This window comes from Tamandua tetradactyla, chromosome 11 (genome assembly GCF_023851605.1).
Source record: "Tamandua tetradactyla isolate mTamTet1 chromosome 11, mTamTet1.pri, whole genome shotgun sequence".
Classification (NCBI taxonomy): domain Eukaryota; kingdom Metazoa; phylum Chordata; class Mammalia; order Pilosa; family Myrmecophagidae; genus Tamandua; species Tamandua tetradactyla.
The window spans coordinates 70756889-70772309 of record NC_135337.1 but is presented as its reverse complement, the minus strand read 5'-3'; the positions used below and the strand labels follow the sequence as shown (position 1 = coordinate 70772309).

At 43.6% G+C, this 15421-nt stretch overlaps 1 protein-coding gene across 7 annotated transcripts in view; it reads left to right on the top strand.

Moving 5' to 3' along the window:
- RPS6KA2 (ribosomal protein S6 kinase A2) overlaps positions 1-15421 on the top strand; it is a 404289-nt gene that overhangs the window by 73599 nt on the left and 315269 nt on the right. For 6 of the 7 annotated variants that reach the window (XR_013159470.1, XR_013159471.1, XM_077120826.1 and 3 more), the window contains exon 3: positions 8950-9000. Coding sequence is in view for 5 of the 7 variants with exons in the window: in XM_077120826.1 (XP_076976941.1) it covers positions 8950-9000 (51 nt within the window). In the remaining 2 variants the exon portion in view is untranslated. Of the gene's footprint in view, positions 1-8750; positions 8852-8949; positions 9001-15421 lie in introns of those variants that run through there. The other variant, XM_077120830.1, reaches the window with a different exon arrangement.

Here is a 15421-nt window from a genome sequence, read left to right as displayed (position 1 = left end):
CATGAAACAGGAAGCCAGGAGAGAAAGCTAGCAGATGATGCAGTGTTCGCCATGTGCCCTTCCAGCTGAGTGAGGAACCCTGAACGTGTTCACCACGTGCCTTTCCAGATGAGAAAGAAACTCTGACTGTGTTCGCATTCCACTTGAGAGAGAAACCCTGAACTTCATCAGCCTTCTTGAATCAAGGTATCTTTCCTTGGATGCCTTTAATTGGACATTTCAATAGACTTGTTTTAATTGGGACATTTTCTTGGCCTTAGAACTATAAACTAGCACCTTATTAAATTCCCCTTTTTGAGAGCCATTCTGTTTTTAGTATATTGCATTCCGGCAGCTAGCAAACTAGAACACTGGTCTAGATATTTAAAAGTGAAATGGTTGGGTCACAAGGTAAGTGCATTCTCGAATTACTTTGGTATTGACAAATAGCTCTCCCCAGTGAAATCATTTAATCTCTACCCAGAAATGGATCAGGGTTTCTGTTTCTTCAAATCCTTGCCCACAGTTGCTGACAATTTGGTATACTTATTGTGCTGTTTTAAGAGCAAAGAATTTGCATGATTATTAATTATTTAATTAGCTTTTGCATGAATTAATATTAACATATCTCAAATGCTAATCCCTTTTCAGTTACACAAGTTACAAATACATTTTTCTGTCTTTAGCCTATTTTACCTTTTTGTACAGATCATTTATCACGTTAAGTTTTTTATTTAAATGAAGTCAAATCTATTGACTTATATATATTTTTAATAATGTGTTGTTTGTAAAAAACTTTAGTGCCACAAGTTATAAAGATAGTCTCTGAGATGTCCTTTAAAAATTGTGTAGTTTGGCTTTTTCACATTTTGGTTTTTAAATTTGTTTGACTTTCATTTTTAAATTTATTTTTGTATATGGTATGAGAGATTGGTATATTTTTATCTTTTTCTGTTTAGCTAGTGAATGGCCCATTTACCCTTTCTCCACTGTGTTTCTCCGTGCACTCAGCCATATGGAGGTGTGTCTTCCACGCTCTATTTGCTTCTTGCACAATTGTAGCTCTGTTTTAATTATTACATAAGCATAAGTGCTAATATCTGTCTGACGAGGTGGGTTTCCCCCTTCACCCTTCTTCAAAATAGTATTGTCTTTTTTTCAACTTTTCATATGATTTTAGGGGAAGTTTCTCAAATTCTAGGAAAAAAATAATCCTACTCGGGTTATTATTGTTTTACATTGTATTTTACATTTATACATTGATTTGATATAAATTGTCATTTTTACCACATTAAGATTTCCATCCATGAATATGACATTTCACTTTAAAATTTTTGGATCTTCTTTGATTTCTTTCAATAAAGTTTATGATTTTTTGTGTAAAGACCTAATACATTTTTGTTATATTTACCCTTTTATATCTTAAAAAGTTTCTTTCCTTTTTTTCTCCTCTCTCCTTTAATTTTTGTGATCATTTAAGTGTTATGTTTTCTAATTGTTTGTCGGTATACAAAACATCATTAATTTTTAAAATCTTGCTCTTGTATCCAGCAATCTTTCCACACCCTCTTATTATGAGGAATAAATTGTCAGTATATGCACTTAGATTTTTGTGCAGTCATAGTATCTGTGAACATAACATTTTTATTCTTTCTAACTTGTTTCCACTTATTTTTTTTTTTACTATGCTCTTATTATTTTTAAACATGCTTATTTTATATTCTCTGCTTAATATTCGCATTTTGTTCTGTGTTTCTTGACTCAGGTCTTCGTTTTGTGAGTCTGCTCTCTTTTACTCATGGTACGTTTTTCTCAGCCTTTGTGATTTTTGGTGGTGAATATGTCCTGGAAGCCTTGCTTTTCCTTGGCCCATTCCCGTGACCTCGGTTTGAATGGCGTCCCCCAGAGGTGTCCTCCTTTAGCTTCTCCAGGGAACTCAGAGGTAGTCTTGGAATAAGACCAAACTGTCATGTTCAACTTCAGATTGAACTGTAATGGCATTATAAATCACACCCAGACTCATGGAAAGCATGGCCCTGGGGTTTTTGTTATGGGTGCAAACTTTTTTTCTACTGTGGGTGCAAAGCTGAGTCCTGGACAAGATAGATTAATTTCTTTATTACTCTTCTAAGTGGGTGGTGGAGGTTCCTCTAGCTCAGTGGGCAGCCTTCTGGTGCACTGCTGCCGGCAGGAGTCTCAGTCCCGACCCCTCGCACGCCCAGGCACCTCACACACCCGGTCCTGTATCTGTGCTGACTCTCTCCTCCAGCCACTCGGCGCCTTGGAACCCCTGGATTGACCTTCTTTTCTTACAATTCAGCTTTTCATTTATCTGAATTTTTTTTTGTTTTATTTTTTCCATCGTCTGTAGGAGTGTGGGGTGGGATAGTTTTCAGGTTATTCCTCCTGCCGCCTTGCTAGACTAGACGTCCTCAGAGTGATTCCTGGAACTATTTTATCATTTCCCTGGTCCATCAGAGATGGGGGAAAGGAGAAGGAGATTGAACCACATGCAGAAAACCCGCTTTCTGGCCTTTGTTTTCCTGCTGCCCCTGTGACGTGGGGCATGGAGCAGCTCCTCCTTGGCCTTTGGCCCTGTCCTTTGTCAGGCAATGGTCACTTCTAGTCCCCAATCACTTCGAGTTCCAACCTTCCGAGGCTTTTGCTTCTCTAACTGCCCACAGCCGCCCCTCCATCCTGGATGAAATTATTCCCCTTTCTTGAATAAGTCCCCAAGATACGCCTCTGTCCCCGCTCCTGTGTCTACCCCACTGCAGTGCCTCGTTCCAGACACAAATCCCGGAGCTCAGACCCGGAGGTGTGCACCCACCGCCACATTTACAGATCAGTCATCCTTTACCCTGTATTCTGACCTGCCTTCGGCCTAACCAGATCGGCTTCACTAGTATCTCTGCTTGAAGTCTGGTCTCTTTTACAGCCTAGCAGTTGCTGTATGAGGTAATGCTGACTTTCAGATGCAGAGCCCTAGCTCTGAGTCTCAGGTGTCACACGGGTACCCAAAGTCTCAGAGACTAAACAGGTTGTGCACAAAGAGCTCTGCCTCTCAGAATTTAGAAATAACAGTTACAACTCAGGAAAAGATGTGACTGCTGACAATCCAGGCCCGAATTTTCTCAGAAGCAATTTCTAAATGAGACAATACAATATCTGTCCATTTGTTTCTGGCTTATTTTACTCAACATAATGTCCTCAAGTTTCATCCACCTCATTGCATGACTCACAACTGTGTTCCTTTGTGTAGCCAAACAGTATTCCATCGTATGTTTTCACCACGGTTCGCCCTTCCACTCGCCGGCCGATGGCCACTTCGGCCACCCCCACCCATTGGTTATGGTTGACAGTGCTGCCATAAACAGCAGTGTGCAAATGTCCTTTTGTGCCCTGCCTTCAGTTCTTCTGAGTGCAGTCCTAGGAACGAGCTTGCATGATCAATGGTGACTCTCTATCCAGCTGCCTGTGACCTGCCGCCCTGCCCTCTGGGACTCAGGGGCCTGTGAACTGCAACCCAGCAGCCCCGGCCTTCCGTGACGATTGCAAACCTGTGACTGACACCCCCTTTCCCCAGTGTATGGACAGCTGAGCAATAAAATGAAGACAGGCACGGGGGAAGAAAGGATGTAGGTCTTTGGTTTTGTTTGTTTTTAGCTCTTGCTCATGTGATCCTGGAAAAATTAAAATGCTAATTTCACATGCAGTCCGCGTTGTAGGGAAGGCTAAGTCTGTTTTCCATGACCCTCATCTCTCCCACCTCTCCACCCCAGGCTACCCAAAACTCTCCACAAATTTGTCAGCTTTATTTAGAGATGCATTAACCCTAAAGGATTAAAGACTTGATGCTGTAGCATCAACCAAGAAACTCTCCCTTTTTGTAATTTTACTGGTTTTTCTTGATTGTCTCCTGGATATACATACACTATTGTCTGTATTTTAAAACTTCAACTTCGGTATGTGACCAAAGGGAGAGATGTTTATTTGATGCAAAATTGATATTTTCCGTAGCACACCGTCTCATTTAACTTGTCAGTTTATTTGGACACCATTGTTACATGGAACCTTGACCAGGGAGCGGGAGCCCATGGGTTTGTGTGGGTGTGTGATGCCCAGTACATCCCAGGGTAATCTGGACAGGAGATTAAAAAGTATTTGTAAAGTCCCCTTGAGGGAATGGAGAAAAAGGTTAAAGTATCAAACATCCACCCTGCAAGGACCTGATATTCTCACAAGCACGGGGACCTGCCAATTTAATAAATTTCTAGGGTTTCATCGGCTGACATCTAGTGGCACAGAGTACAAATTGAGGAGGGAGAACCTGCTCAAACCCAGCCAGGATTACAGACATTGGGATAAAGTCTCTCCGAGACCAGATGGCTAGGTCCCAGAGGGCTGAGCACCCTGGGAGCTACAGGTGTGGGGTGGAGGTGCAGTTCCTTAAGGGGGGGACTAAGCAAACATCTAAGCCATCCACCACCCAAAGATATTCTTGAACTCGATACTGAAGCAAAAAGTCTGGGTCAAGTCAAAAACTTAAATGAACCATTTGGATAATTTCTAAATGATTTCAAAGTGATAGAATCTCATTCATTGATCGTAGGATAAATAGATTTGTCTGTTGATAAACAGAATTCAAGCGGTGCTGGACCCTGTCCACATCCACCTGGGCAGATTTCTTAAGCAGGTTGTATAGTGCGATGTTAAATTTCTGGTACTTGATAACTATTCTCAAGGTGATAACTCAATTGAGTGTCCTTAGTCTCAGGAAATGGGCGTGGGGGTGCTTCCGGGAGCACCATGTAAGCAACCTACCCTCAAATGTTTAGGAAATTCATGGGTAGATGGAGGTGAAGGTGTGACGTAACATCTGCCATAAACAGCTAACACTTGTAAGGCTGGGTGTCTGGGCACCCGTGCATTGGAGTTGAATGCATTGTTTCTGTATAATTTTTGCAATTTCCCTCTAGGGTTGCATTTCAAAGAAATGATAAAGATATCTGTACTGCCACCTGCTGTTTATCTTTCATCATTCCACCCTTATAAACCAGAAGTTGGAATCGAGTCAGAATTGAGGACAGTTCAGATATATCAAGCACCTTGATGGTCAGACTCTTTAGAGATCACAGGTGTGCCCTGTCAGGAAACGGGATTCCAGCCTTCTCAAAGAAGGGCTAGATTACATTCGGGGCATGCTATGCAACTATACTTTGGGGACCCCCCCTTACTTTTTCCCCAACATCTTCATCGTCAGGACTAGTGTTGAAAGAGGGCTGCTGCGTGCGGAGCCTGCAATGCTCTGGCGTATTTATCCCGCCCGAGAACCTTGCGGGGCAGGTACGACTCTGCCGGGGGGAATGGAGGCCCGGCGGGGAAGCGGCTTGCCCAAGGTCCTGGGGCAGGAAGTGGGCCCTGCGCCGTCGCTGGCCAGCCCGGGCGTGGGCCTCTAGGGACGCGGAGGGACGGCCGATGAACCTGGCACTCAGCCACGGAGCAGGTGAGGAGGGGAGCCGCCACCTGCCCAGGACGTTTGCTAATGAGGGCAACGGCAACAGCGCTCCAAGCCAAATCATAGAATCATCGCTTGAGCCTGCAAGCTTTCCTAGCATCTCTCACACTCATTCCATTCAGAGAAAAGTAGCTTGTATTGATCACACACTTGCCGCAGACGGTCTAAAAGTGTTTTTTTTTTTTGAGGAAGACCAGCAAAGCCTTGGTCATATTCCATTATCTAGTAAGTGGAGTGAAGAGTGACTGAGCAAGCCCAACCCCTTTTGCATTCTGAAACGGACGCTCAGCCCTACACACGGGAGGTCAGTCTTACCTGCTAAAGCTTGGCCATTCACACCAGAAATCTCAAATGCGGCTGCAAATTTCCTGCTTGCCTGTCATGTTTGCCCCAGGACACGTTTGCTTTTTTTTTTTTTTTGCATCTTCCATTCTTTTTTTATTGTGAAAAATAACATATATATACAAAAAAGCAATGCATCTCAAAGCACACCACGAGAATTAGTTATATAACAGAACGATTGCTTTTCTTAAGTTAAAAAAGCTAATTAAAATTTTTTTCTTTGTAATTTGTCTAGACATTTCTAACATTCTATTTCAAATCAACAAAACGCACAAAAATATTTGATCATTTTGGTATTTGGTATAATCCACGCGTTTATTCTTCACGGAATCTATTTGGAACACAAATTGTACAAAGTGTTTTAAATCATCTCCACTTTCTTATTTTTTCTTCTCTGAGGGGACTGGCGAGGATGATATTAAATCACGCTAGATATGTTTGGACAATAGCAGAGTGGCTGGTTTACCACAGAAGAGGAAAGGGACAAAAACAGATTTAGAGGCAGGATTTCCTGGTAGATGTGGGGTTTCCTGGCTGGTTCGGATTCCTCCTGTGGTGGAAAATCCCTTGAAAGGAATGTCATTGAGAGCTGGCCTGAGAGTTCCGTTCAGTCCCTCTCCTTCCATTTTCCACTCCCTTCCCTGTCCTTCCTCGGAGCATCACAGATGCTCCGAGAAGAGGCCAGAAGGGAAGTCTTCTCATATCCTGGATAAAACGAAGCAAAGCTCCTGGGATTTCGTTTTTGGAGTTTAAAGAGCTCTCTTCTTGGCCACCGAAGTTTGAGACAGAAGCTGAAGTACAGTAGGTTTCTCATGATATAGAGAGAATGGGGGTAGGAAATGAGGTAGAAGGAGCATAAGGGAATACACTGGGGCTGAAGGAACAGCACGGTTACCAAAAGGTTGAGAGAATCACAACTGCGTTTCCAAGTCATCCCTGATTCCCTGTTTAATTCACTGTCATCCTGAATCTTGTCGGCAAAGCAGGAAGGTTCAGAAAATGAAAAAGGAAAAGATCAATGATTCTAAGGGAGAAAATATGCAAAATTTAACAACTTGCCTGTTGTGTGTGTGAGCTCCCCAAACACAGGCCTGGAGTTAGGAGATGGGTCTGCCCGTGGGCTGGTTCCGTGGTCAGGTACGTGAATGGGTGAGTGCATGGTGCTGTGGCACTTTTGAGATTCTCCTTTCATGCTATCAGGCATTTATCTGTAAACACATCATTTATGTTGCATTAGGTCTACACTCTCTTTTGTGCTATGGAAACCAAGTCAAACTGGTTTAAGTGAAGTTAGCAATTAACTAAAATGTCTAGGGGTCGATGGCTTCTGGAAGGTTTGCATCCAAGGCTACAAAAGGTGTCATTGGGACGCTGTATCTCTCCCCATCCATATTGTCTCACTTTCACCAGCAGGCATGTTTCCCATGGTGAGACCAGCACAGCTCCAGAGCAGGCATGCCAGTAAGAGAGGCGGCTGAGAGCCCAGGGCAGCCCTGCCTGCTGCGGCCAGCCTCTGATCTGTCACCATGCCCAGACCTGGGCCACCTGCCCCTCTGCAGCAGAGGCAGGGGCTGGTGCCAGATGGTGAACATTCTCACCTGCGCCACATGCATTCATTCTTACAAGATAGGTACTCCTGGTCAAGACAGGAGAAGAGTGGTCGGGTTAAAAAAACCAAAACAACAGCACCAAACAACCCACAGTACTCACTACGTATCCAGTGCAGCAGAAACTGGTGTGTAAACTAGAAAAACAAGTGGTGAAAATGTGTTCACGCCATTTAATAATTACAGTCCTGTTGAGGACATGAAATGAGGAGAAAGAAGCTCTGAGAGCAACGGTTCTCAGCCTTGAGGGCACCTGGAAATCATCTGGAAGCGTTAAAACTGCTGACAAGCCAGGATTCTCTCTCCGGAGATTCTGATGTAATTCATCTAGGGTGCAACTGGCACCGCACGTTCTCAAGGCTTTCCAGAAGGTTCTGACGTGCAGACAAAGCTGGGCACATTCTAGGGAAGAAAGAAATGAAGATGTCGCGGAGCAGCTGCTTGTTCTGTGAGAAGGCAGAGGTGCTGGAAGTTAACACTGAACACAATAATAACCAACATGCTGAGCTCCCTTTCCTGGGTTTTGTTAAGGTCCTATGGGATCCCTGAGTCTCCTTTTCCAGGGTTTGGTAGGTAGACGCCTGTCCACAGTTGTGTGGTGTTGACCAGGTCAGTGTGAGGGAGTGTAGATAAGTTAAATCACCTGCTAGCCCCCAGTATAGACGTAATTCTTTCTACAGACATTTTGACCCACAATTGTTTGTAAGAGGCAAAAGAGATTTTTAACTTGAGTTCTGTGGCTGCTCTCTCTCATCTCTCATTTTTTAGTGGATTTTAACAAAGGAACAGGAACAGAAGAGCAAGGCAGGAGGAGTAAATCTCATGGATAAAATAGAAAATGAAAATCTTGCCCTGTGACATTGTGTGCGCAGAATAGCTATTATTTCTGTTCTCAAAGATACTGAGCCACATTGCTGAGTAAAATCTTCAGGTTCTCTCCAAATCTTACTCTATCCATAAGAGGTTTGGGAAGAGGAAGGAGCCTGAATGAATGTGTTTCTGAGTGTGGGCCCCTATTGGAATTTTCGTTGGGTATATGGTAGCCTGTTGAGAGATGAAAACGCTTCACTTTCCCATAGCTGGAAATAGCCCCTTCTCTAGAATGAAGAGTTTAGAAGTCAACTTAAAACGTTTGCCCAGCTCCACTGGTGATAACCACAGCTGATTAGTTAGATGCTGTGTATCTGGAGGGTTAGAACAGTTGTTTTTTTCTTCAGTTGGGTTTTGAGGTTGGTGATGGAAGCAACATCACTTCCTTTGGCTGAATTTTAAAAGTTGCACAAAACGTAGCAAGTTCCCTTCTTTTGGTTGTCACTAAAGGGCTTCCTGAAAGTGAGAGAAACTCCTCAAGTTATTTAAAATCATGTGGAGATTAATGTTCAGAAACAAAAAGTTCATGGCTTTGGTTAGTGTCTGTTCGAATAGTCTCAGTGAAGGAATTGCTTACTGTAAATGACATACTATGACTTACAGGAATTCTCTCTTAACATTCTACTTTCCCAGGGCAAATGGGACCCAGCCTTACCTGAGACAAAGTCGGCTGCACCAGGAGAGGTAAGAGAAATTCACGTTGGCTTATTTTTCTTCATTCTAATAGGAGTGACATTTTTTAATATGTGGAATGCAAAGTCTTTCTTTCAATTTCGTTGGCTTTTTACCCTGTCCAAGGTCTAGCAAAGCATGCTGCAATGGGCTTTTGTAGTAGAGTGCCGTCTTAAACAGTAAAACTTAAATTATTTGACATTGTGTGGGAAACCAATAAATGCTTAGAGTTGTGCAATAACGTCTTTGTACAGTAGGGGTCTGCCTTGTGTGTTGAACTGGAAGTTTCATCCATTATGCCTTAAGATTGTGTTTTTTACAGAATCTTGGATCATTATGGACAGATATGAATATATACATGTATATGTAGAGTCATAGGCGATAACGTGATTTTACATGTAATATGTATTTTAAAATTTTATTGTGTGTCTTCAAAATAAATTGGAATTACAAATGACAAAGAGGCATTGAAGCTAAACAAACTTGGAATATGGGGCAGGCTAACGTGCTGTGCCTCGACCACTGGAATTTCAGGTTGGTGGCCAGCCAGCTCTAAAACCTTAGTGCGTATGAGGTCAGGTTCTCAGCGGAAGATTTTCTCAGAATTAGGCCTAAAATGGATAATTTCAGTTGGAGGTATATTTCTCATACATATTTTTTCCAAACAATTATGTGGTTTTAATAGTAATATTATAAATAAGGCATTTTATCACATAGTGTTTTTGTTTGTTTGATTTGGCATGGGCTGGCTCTGGGAATCAAACCCGGGTCTCTCGCCTGGCAGAATTCTGCCACTGAGCCACCGTTGTACCGCCCATAACATAGTTTTATTATTGTTTTCAAGTTTTAATTTCTTCCAACTCCCGTGATGCTGGTAAGTAATAATACTACATGTGACGCTTGCTGGAGGATTTATGGGTATCAGTGCTAAATATTCCCGGGCAGCCAGGGCAGGTAAAATGGGGCTACTACTTGTGGGTACCAAACAGTTAGTTCATTTGAAACTTGGGTTCTGGTGAGGTTTATTTTCATTTATAATGATACAATAAGTTATATTGAAACTCAGTGCTCCTGAGTTTCTCGTGTATTTGGCCACTTTCTAGCAATATTTGAAATTAAAAAAAAAAATAGGCATCTCAAGGGAAGACGTTTTCTAGGGTCAGCGCCGTGGCCTGCGGAGGTGTGGAGCTGCCCGAGCTGGCCCTGGGATTCCGGGGCACCGCTGGGAGTGGGGAGCCAGGGGCGTTGCTGGGTCCTGGCTGGCTGGGGAGGCAGTAACCTCAGGGAATAGTATATACTTCACTCAATAGTTGGCTTTAGCCAGCGGCTGACACAGACACAAGCAAATCTGGTCACGGAATTTGATTACTGGTTCTGTATTTGTGGTACTTCTGTTGGTGTCTGAACATATTTTTATGAACGTTTTTTTTTAAGTTGTGTAAACATAAGTACAACATAAACTTTCCCATCTCAGCCACTCCTAAGCTTCCACGCCACTGGGATTGACCACACTCACGATGCTGTGTTACCCTTGCCACCATCCATTACTAGAAATTTCCTAAGCAGAAGTCCTGCTCCCCTAGGCCTTAACTCCCAATTCCTACCGCCCTTTCCATCCTTGGGAACCCGTACTCCACTTTCTGTCTCTATGAATTTGCATATTCTATTTCACAGAAGTGGCATCCCTTTGGTGCCTGGCTTGTTTCACTCAATAGGAGATCTTCAGAAATCATCCATGCTGTAGCAGGTGTCAGGACTTAATTCCCTTTTATGGCTAATATTCCGTTGTACATATATGCCACCTTTTGTTTATCACTCACCTGTTGATGGTATTTAGGTTGGTCCACCTTTTGGCTATGGTGAATAATGCCACAGTGTGCAAACATCTGCTGCAGTCCCTGATTTCAGTTCTTTTGGGTATATACCCAGAAGTGGGATTGCCAGGTCTCATGGTAATTCTGCATTTAACTTTTTAAGGAACTGTCAAACTGTTTCCAAAAGAAGCTGCATTATTTTAAATTCCCACCACTGATGTACTAAGGTTTCTATGTATCCACACCCTTGCCAGTGCTTGTTGTTTCCAGTTCTTTTAATAATAGCCATTCTACTGGGTGTGAAATGCTATATCCTTGTGAATTGATTTCCCTTTCCCTAATGGCTAATGATGTTGAGCATCTTTTCATTCCCTAATGGCTAATGATGTTGAGCATGCTTTTTGGCCATTTGTATATCTTCTTTGGAGAAACATCTGTTTAGGCCCTTTGCCCATTTTTAATTGAGTTGTCTTTTTGTTGTTGGGTTGTAGGTTCTCAAGTTTAATATTGAATGCCACTATATTGGATCCATTAACTGGTATGAATTGGATCCCCTTATTAGATCTAAAACTTGTGTCAGTAGAATTTTATGACCATATAAAATCTCAAATTGCTTCTAGTTATTTTTAGCTAAGTGACCAGATGAATGTCCAAACTTAAATAAATTCAGAAAGCTCCGTATCTTGAGGTGGGGGAAATAGCCCTTTTACTCTTTTCTCATGATCTTTCTCAGTGTAGTTTATAGTCTGTCCAAGGAAAAAGAAGTTAATCTCTAGCTGGTGACTCTTGGTAAAACTTCATTTGGCTTTATAAAAATGAACAAAAAATTGTGTCTCTTGGAAAATCAAAAGATTATTATTACACATAGCGTCATAATCCACATTTGGACTGGCCACACTAAACAAAAATTCAGAGTATCAGAACCCAATGTCTCTCTTTTCTTGGTTATGGAAGTTAACACGTATCAGCTGGATGCTTCTGACCGAGTACCAGGGATTGGTGATGCACATGAGGGGCCACACGTGAGTTAAATTTCTTTGGAAACGCATGACCCATCCTACACACGAGAGTGTGCTGAGAACTGGAAGGTTTCCAAAGGAGAGTGGCTGTTTCTCTCAGGACGTCTGCTTCCGCCTTGTGTCCAGATTAGCATCTTAGCCCCTGAAGCAGCACTCAGCAAAATCAGAATTTTATTCTGATTCTCGGGATAAAAAAAGCAGATGCCAGAGCTCAAACAGCACCACCAGGACCCACTAAAAGTATGGAAAGGGTAGGAAGGTAGCAGGGACTTAAAAGATAAGAGTAAGAGATAAGTAAGAAAGGATGAGAGAAAAGAACCTTTCCTTCTGTTAGTCTTTTCCTCTCCTCCCCTCCCATCCCCTCTCCTTCTCCCCCTCCCCTCCCTTCCTCTCTTCTCCTTTCCCCTCCCCTGCCATTCCCTTCCCCTCCCCCTTCCCCTTCCACCCTACATATATATTATGTACACAAACACACACACATATTTATGTATATATATATATAATTTTTTGTATGCTATATGGCGGGGTCACATCTCATTATTTTTCCATATGAGTATCCAATTATTTTGGCACCATTTGTTGAATTTTGTTTATTTGTTTGTTGGTTTTTTTTTGGGGAGGGGGAAGTGCATGGACTGGGAATCGAACCCTGGTCTCTCACATGACAAGTGAGAATTCTTACCTTTTTTTTTTTTGCATGGGCAGGCACTGGGAAACGAACCCAGGTCCCTGGCATGGCAGGTGAGATGTCTGTCTGCTGAGCCTCCGTGGTCTGCCCCCACAAATTTATTTTTAATAAGGCTCTGTAAAAGTTTGTGTTAAACACATTTTTACACCAAGTTAGAGGATTATAGGGGCTCCTGTTTAAAATCCTAACATGGATTCGCTGCTGGGGCCCGAGCAGGGGCTCCCACAGTAACTTTGACAAGTGCTATATTATAGCAGAAGGTCATGGAAGCTGCCAATATCCAAACACAATGATGCACGATCTTTTGTGTGTTTTACTGAATAGAACCTACAAGCCACCTCCCATGTAGCAGCTAATTGAATTTCTTCTTTCTCTACCTTGGTCTCACTCATCAGTTACTTTGTTTCATAAAAAGACATTTGAAAAGGAGACAAAGGAGGCTAAGTTTCCAAAGGGAGAATGTGTGTTTTGTGGGTGCATTCAGCCTTAACCATAACAGAAGGAGTGGCGGATGGGGAGCCATTTCTGCCCACGGCCATTTGGTTTCTGCCTCCCTTTTCCTTCTCTCATGGCTTGGAATGAACACACGTGGCCCAGCCTGGGCATTCGCACTGCCCTATGACGTATTGATTTGGTGGGACTTTTCTTAGGAAAAAGCAGCTGTTGGGCCTGGTTTCCTGCCATGTGCTGCTCTTGCTGGGACCAGGTGGCAGTCTGGCAGGTGGAGAGGTGACAGCCCGTGTGCCCAGGTGAAGATGTGTGCCCAAGCCTAGGGCATGCCCAGCCCTTAGCACCCATCCTTCGGTGGCTACCAGACCCCTGTGGCGCGTATGGTTGGGTTTCTAATTCTTAATAATTTGTGAAACAACCTGTTCCTTTCCCAGATACCTTGAGATGCAGGCAGAATACCCTGACTCTTCAACTCAATCCTTTTGAACAGAAATTTAGAGCTTAAAAAGGCTGCAGGTATGGCTGGATATCAGAGGCACTCGATAAACACTTGCTGAGGCCCAGCTTCTTTGGGGGACGCATTAGCAGTGAGGGTGCTGTCTAAGGCGCCCGGGTGACAGCGGCAGCCCAGGCTGCATCACAGAATTCAATTTGTGATGAGAACTTTGAAATTGCAGCAGGAGCTGCGCTGTCCGCTCTGTTGGTGTCTTCTAACTGTGCGCTAATCTTTTCTGCCCTGGACCAAGCTGACCCTGCGCTGTTGCCTTGGCCCTCAAAGAGATTTTTCTGTTTTTCTTTCCCTTTTTCATCACGTCTGTCCTCGCCTCTGTCGTGACTGCTGAAGTACATGACGTGGTGCCCACAGATCAATTTTGCTTCTGATGGAGCCAATAATGTGCAGTCGATATGTGATGTGGGAAAACGGGTGATATGAGCTGAATCCAAAACTTGGGTGGTTCGGTCTGTTTTCAGAGACAAAATCTCTACCATGGATCTTGTTAATTACGGAGGATAGTTGGCCGCCTTCTGCCTGTGAAGGCGCGGCTCACTCACTCATTCATTCATTCATTCATTCATTCATTCATTGGCTCCACAGTGGTCTATTGTGGACTTCTGTGTGAGGCGTTTCAGAGAGGAAGTCCCATTTCCAACTCTGATGGCCTGTGGGGCTGGGAGGAAGGGTCAGCCGGAGGGCAGGGGGCCGGAGGCAGCTCATCAGGACAGCGGGGGCACGAGAGCAGTCCCGGGGCCGCTGGCATGGGGGTAGGTTCTAGCAGAGGGGCAGCGCCCAGAGGAGATGCCAGGACACAGCCCCCGCAGCCCCTGCGCTGCCCGCTTCCTCTCCCCGATCCATTCTAATGGCTGAATTTGTCTCTCCATATCCGTGTCTGTTGCTTCAGCAGAAACTAGTTGTCTTCAGAGGCGTATTTCATATTTCAAGCTATGAAAATCCTTTCATCGAGGTCATGCTTTGAAATTCCCTCTTGGGATAGTTTGAGAAAAAACAAATATTAACACTAGGAGAAAAGTTTACTCCAAATGTTTGCATATTCACCTATACCACTGAACCATTTTTAAATGAACATATTAAGAGCTGAGCCACTGCAAAGAGGCGTCTGCACATGCTCCCCGAGGTCCTTTCGCTTATCTGGAGAAGAACTGGCAATAACTGAGCACCCACCCCATGTCACACTGGTCAAGGTAACGTAGTTGTGGCTTATTTTTCTATTATTATTGCCACTTCCAGGGGAGGAAGTGAAGGTTGAAAGAAATTAAGCAATTGCTCACAGTCATACAACTAAAAAGTGATGCCCAGCCTCTCGTCTTCCAAAAAATAGGACACTGTTTCCATTCCCTTTTAATAAATGCCAGCTCCGTGCGTCACACCCTCTGATTTAGGCCAGCGTCTTCTGAATTATGTTCTCCTGAAAAACAGCTGCAGGAAACTGTGGCTGTCTTTTATAATCTAGTACAAGCGAAGCAGCTTTATTAGCAGTCTTTCTGTGAGTGGAGGAGTTCGTTATACAAGACTCTCCTACTAACGGGTAGGTGCCTGTCCACAGCTGTGGATAAACACGAAGGAACCCCACTGCACAGGACACTGGAGGGTGGAGGGCCGGGCCAGGGGCTGTGAGGTCCCGCAGTACTGCCCACTGCAATAACGGGTCTGGCCGCTCTGTGTCCAGTCCAACAACAGCAGCCACGGAAAGCAGCCTGGAAAGCTCCTCGAAGCTCTTGGTTTTCTGTGGAACACGGTTTGAGAAGCATTATGTATTTGTCCATAGATATTTCATGGTGTTTAGAATGCAAACAGCCACAATCGCTTCAACCGGTTTTCCACCTTGAGAGTTTTTCAGATTCCTTTTTCAGAAAATGTAATGTTACTCGAAGACTGGCATTTGCCTTATGTTATTTTTGGATAGTTCCCTTCTTTGGCACACAACAATCATTTCTTTATATGG